We start from the raw sequence: 2772 nt of genomic DNA, 5'->3' as shown, positions 1-2772 counted from the left end.
GCCGCTTAGAAAAATAGAGGGCTATGTGTAACCCTGGTAATTTCTAAGGTAAGGACATGTTCAGCACAACTTTGTGGGCCAAAGGGCCTGTGTTGTGCTGTAGGTTTTCGATGTTCTATGTTCTATCTGTTCTGGCACTCTGGTTCCCATCCCCCTGCATCTCTAGTTTAACTCTGCCCCCCCCCATACAGCATTAACAAACCTTCCCACTAGGATATTGGTCCCCTTCCAGTTCAGGTGCAAACAGCCCCTTTTGTACAGCCCCACCTTCCCTGGAATAGAGGCCAATGATCCAAAAATATTATGCTCTCCCCTCCTGCACCGACTGATTAGCCACGTGTTAAGCTGTACAATCTTCCTAGTTCCGGCATCACTGGCACGTGACACAGTTAGCAATCCTGAGATCACAACCGCGAAGGCGGCATGTCGAGTGATTTCTATCTTCGTTATTATGTGGGGCACAAGGGAAAATTCGGCCACGAGTTCTTGGAGTTTGAGTTCAGGCCGAATGGTAAACTCAGGTATGCAAACAACAGCAATTACAAAAATGATGTTATGATTAGAAAAGAGGCATATGTCCATAAAAGTGTAATGGAAGAGCTGAAGCGAATCATAGAAGATAGTGAAATCACAAAAGAAGATGATACTTTGTGGCCTCCACTTGATCGAGTAGGGCGACAGGAACTGGAAATTGTAATAGGAGATGAACATATTTCATTTACAACATCTAAGATTGGCTCTTTAATTGATGTTAACCAATCCAAGGATCCGGAGGGTCTTCGAGTATTCTACTACCTGGTACAGGACTTGAAATGCCTAGTTTTCAGTCTCATCGGGCTACATTTATAAGAGTAAGGAGGTGTTGATGAGGCTCTATGGGGCATTAATGAAACCTCATTTGGAATACTGTGTGCAGTTTTGGGCCCCCTATCTTAGAAAGGATATATTGATGTTGGAGAGAGTTCAGAGAAGATTTACGAGGATGATTCCTGGAATGCAGGGGCTAACATATGAGGAGTGTCTGTCGGCTCTTGGATTGTATTCATTAGAGTATAGAAGAATGAGAGAGGATCTCATAGAAACGTTTCGAATATTGAAAGGGTTGGACAGAGTAGATGTGGAAAGGTTGTTTACCTTGGTGGGTGAGTCCAGAACAAGAGGCCATAGTCTTAGAATTAGAGGGTACCCAGTTAAAACAGAGATGAGGAGAAATTTTTTTAGCCAGAGGGTCGTGGATTTGTGGAATTCGTTGCCACATATGGCTGTGGAGACCCGATCATTGAGGGTGTTTAAGGAGGAGGTTGACAGATATCTAATTAGTCAGGGTATCAGGGGATATGGGGAAAAAGCCGGAAATTGGAACTAGATGGGTGAATAGTTTAGCTCATGGGGGAGCTGTGGAGCGGACTCGATGGGCCGAATGGCCTACTTCTGCTCCTTTTTCTTGTGATCTTGAACCTTGGAAGTCCTGCCCTTTAACTTAGCACCAAACTCTCTAAACTCCCTTTGCAGAACCTCATCACTCATCTTACCCATGTCATTTGTACCTAAATGGACCGTGACTTCTGGCTGTTCACCCTCCCACTAAAGAATGCTGAGGACTCAATCCAAGATATACTGGACCCTGGCACCCGGGAGGCAACATACCATCGAGGAATCTCGTTCTCACCCACAGAGCCTCCTGTCTGTTCCCCTAACGAACAAATCCCTTATCCACTTTGTGTCTTTTCTTCCCCCTCCCCCTCTGAGTCACAGAGGCAGCCTCAGCACCAGAGACCTGACCACTCTGACTTTCCTCTGTTAGGTCAACCCCCACCCCCCGACAATATCCAAAGTGATATACTTGTTGAGGGGAACACACACACACAAAATGCTGGTGAATGCAGCAGGCCAGGCAGCATCCATAGAAACATCGACTGTGCCTCTTCCTGTGGATGCTGCCTGGCCTGCTGCATTCACCAGCATTTTTTGCGTGTGTTGCCTGAATTTCCAGCATCTCAAGACTCAAGATTCAAAAAACTTTATTGTCATTCTAACCGTACATCAGCTCTGCAGGGCAGAATGAGACAGTGTTTCCCAGGAGCAGTGCAATCATAACATAACAAATGCAATACTAAATAATAAACATAACAATAAATAGTAAAACACAACAGGTCTCCCTACCTTCTGTCCAAGACCTCTTTCAGAGTTGATGCCTCCAGAAGACAAGGTACATCATTAAAGACCCCTCACACCCTCTCCATGAACTGTTTGTTCTTCTGCCATCAGGCAAACATTACAGGAGCATCAAAACTAAGACCACAAGGCTACTAAACAGCTTCCTCCCACAGGCAGTCAGACTGCTAAATAGCTGCTCCACCTGACTCTGCTTTGGACACTTTTAACTTGCACTGGACACTTATAACTTGATTTTAACTGACGTGTGCAGATTTCCTCGTGTTTACTTGTCGAGGGGGATGGCCACAGGGGTACTCTGCACTGGCTCCTGAACCTCTTTCCCCTTCCTGAATGTCAGCCAGTTAGGAGGCTAATCCAGGAAATTAAGATGCACGAGGTCCATGGTTTCGAATCAGATCTGGCCTGTGCATAGAAACAGAGTGTAGTGTTTTTTTTATTTGAGTTGGAGTTCTGTATTTAGTGGTGTTCCACAGGGAACTGTGCTGGGAAAGCTGCTGTTTGTGATGTTAATAAATGACCTGGACAAAGAAGTAGAGAGTGGGTTAGTAAATTTGAGGATGATGCTAAGATTGGTGGAGTTGAGGGTAGTGTAGA

General features: G+C 45.2%; 1 protein-coding gene across 1 annotated transcript; it reads left to right on the top strand.

The window, feature by feature from the left end:
- Positions 1-418: 418 nt before the first annotated feature.
- LOC134359253 (protein mago nashi homolog) lies at positions 419-849 on the top strand. The gene has a single exon (XM_063072216.1). It carries the CDS (start codon positions 424-426, stop codon positions 847-849), a length of 426 nt encoding a protein of 141 aa, XP_062928286.1. The 5' UTR covers positions 419-423.
- Positions 850-2772: the final 1923 nt, after the last annotated feature.

Source organism: Mobula hypostoma, chromosome 20 (genome assembly GCF_963921235.1).
Source record: "Mobula hypostoma chromosome 20, sMobHyp1.1, whole genome shotgun sequence".
NCBI classification, from domain to species: Eukaryota; Metazoa; Chordata; class Chondrichthyes; order Myliobatiformes; family Myliobatidae; genus Mobula; species Mobula hypostoma.
Note: the sequence above shows the minus strand (reverse complement) of the source record. Positions and strands in the feature narration are given on the sequence as shown.

Coding starts and splice junctions, on each gene's coding strand:
- LOC134359253 (XM_063072216.1), top strand. CDS start 424: ATGTCGAGTGATTTCTATCTTCGTTATTATGTGGGGCACAAGGGAAAA.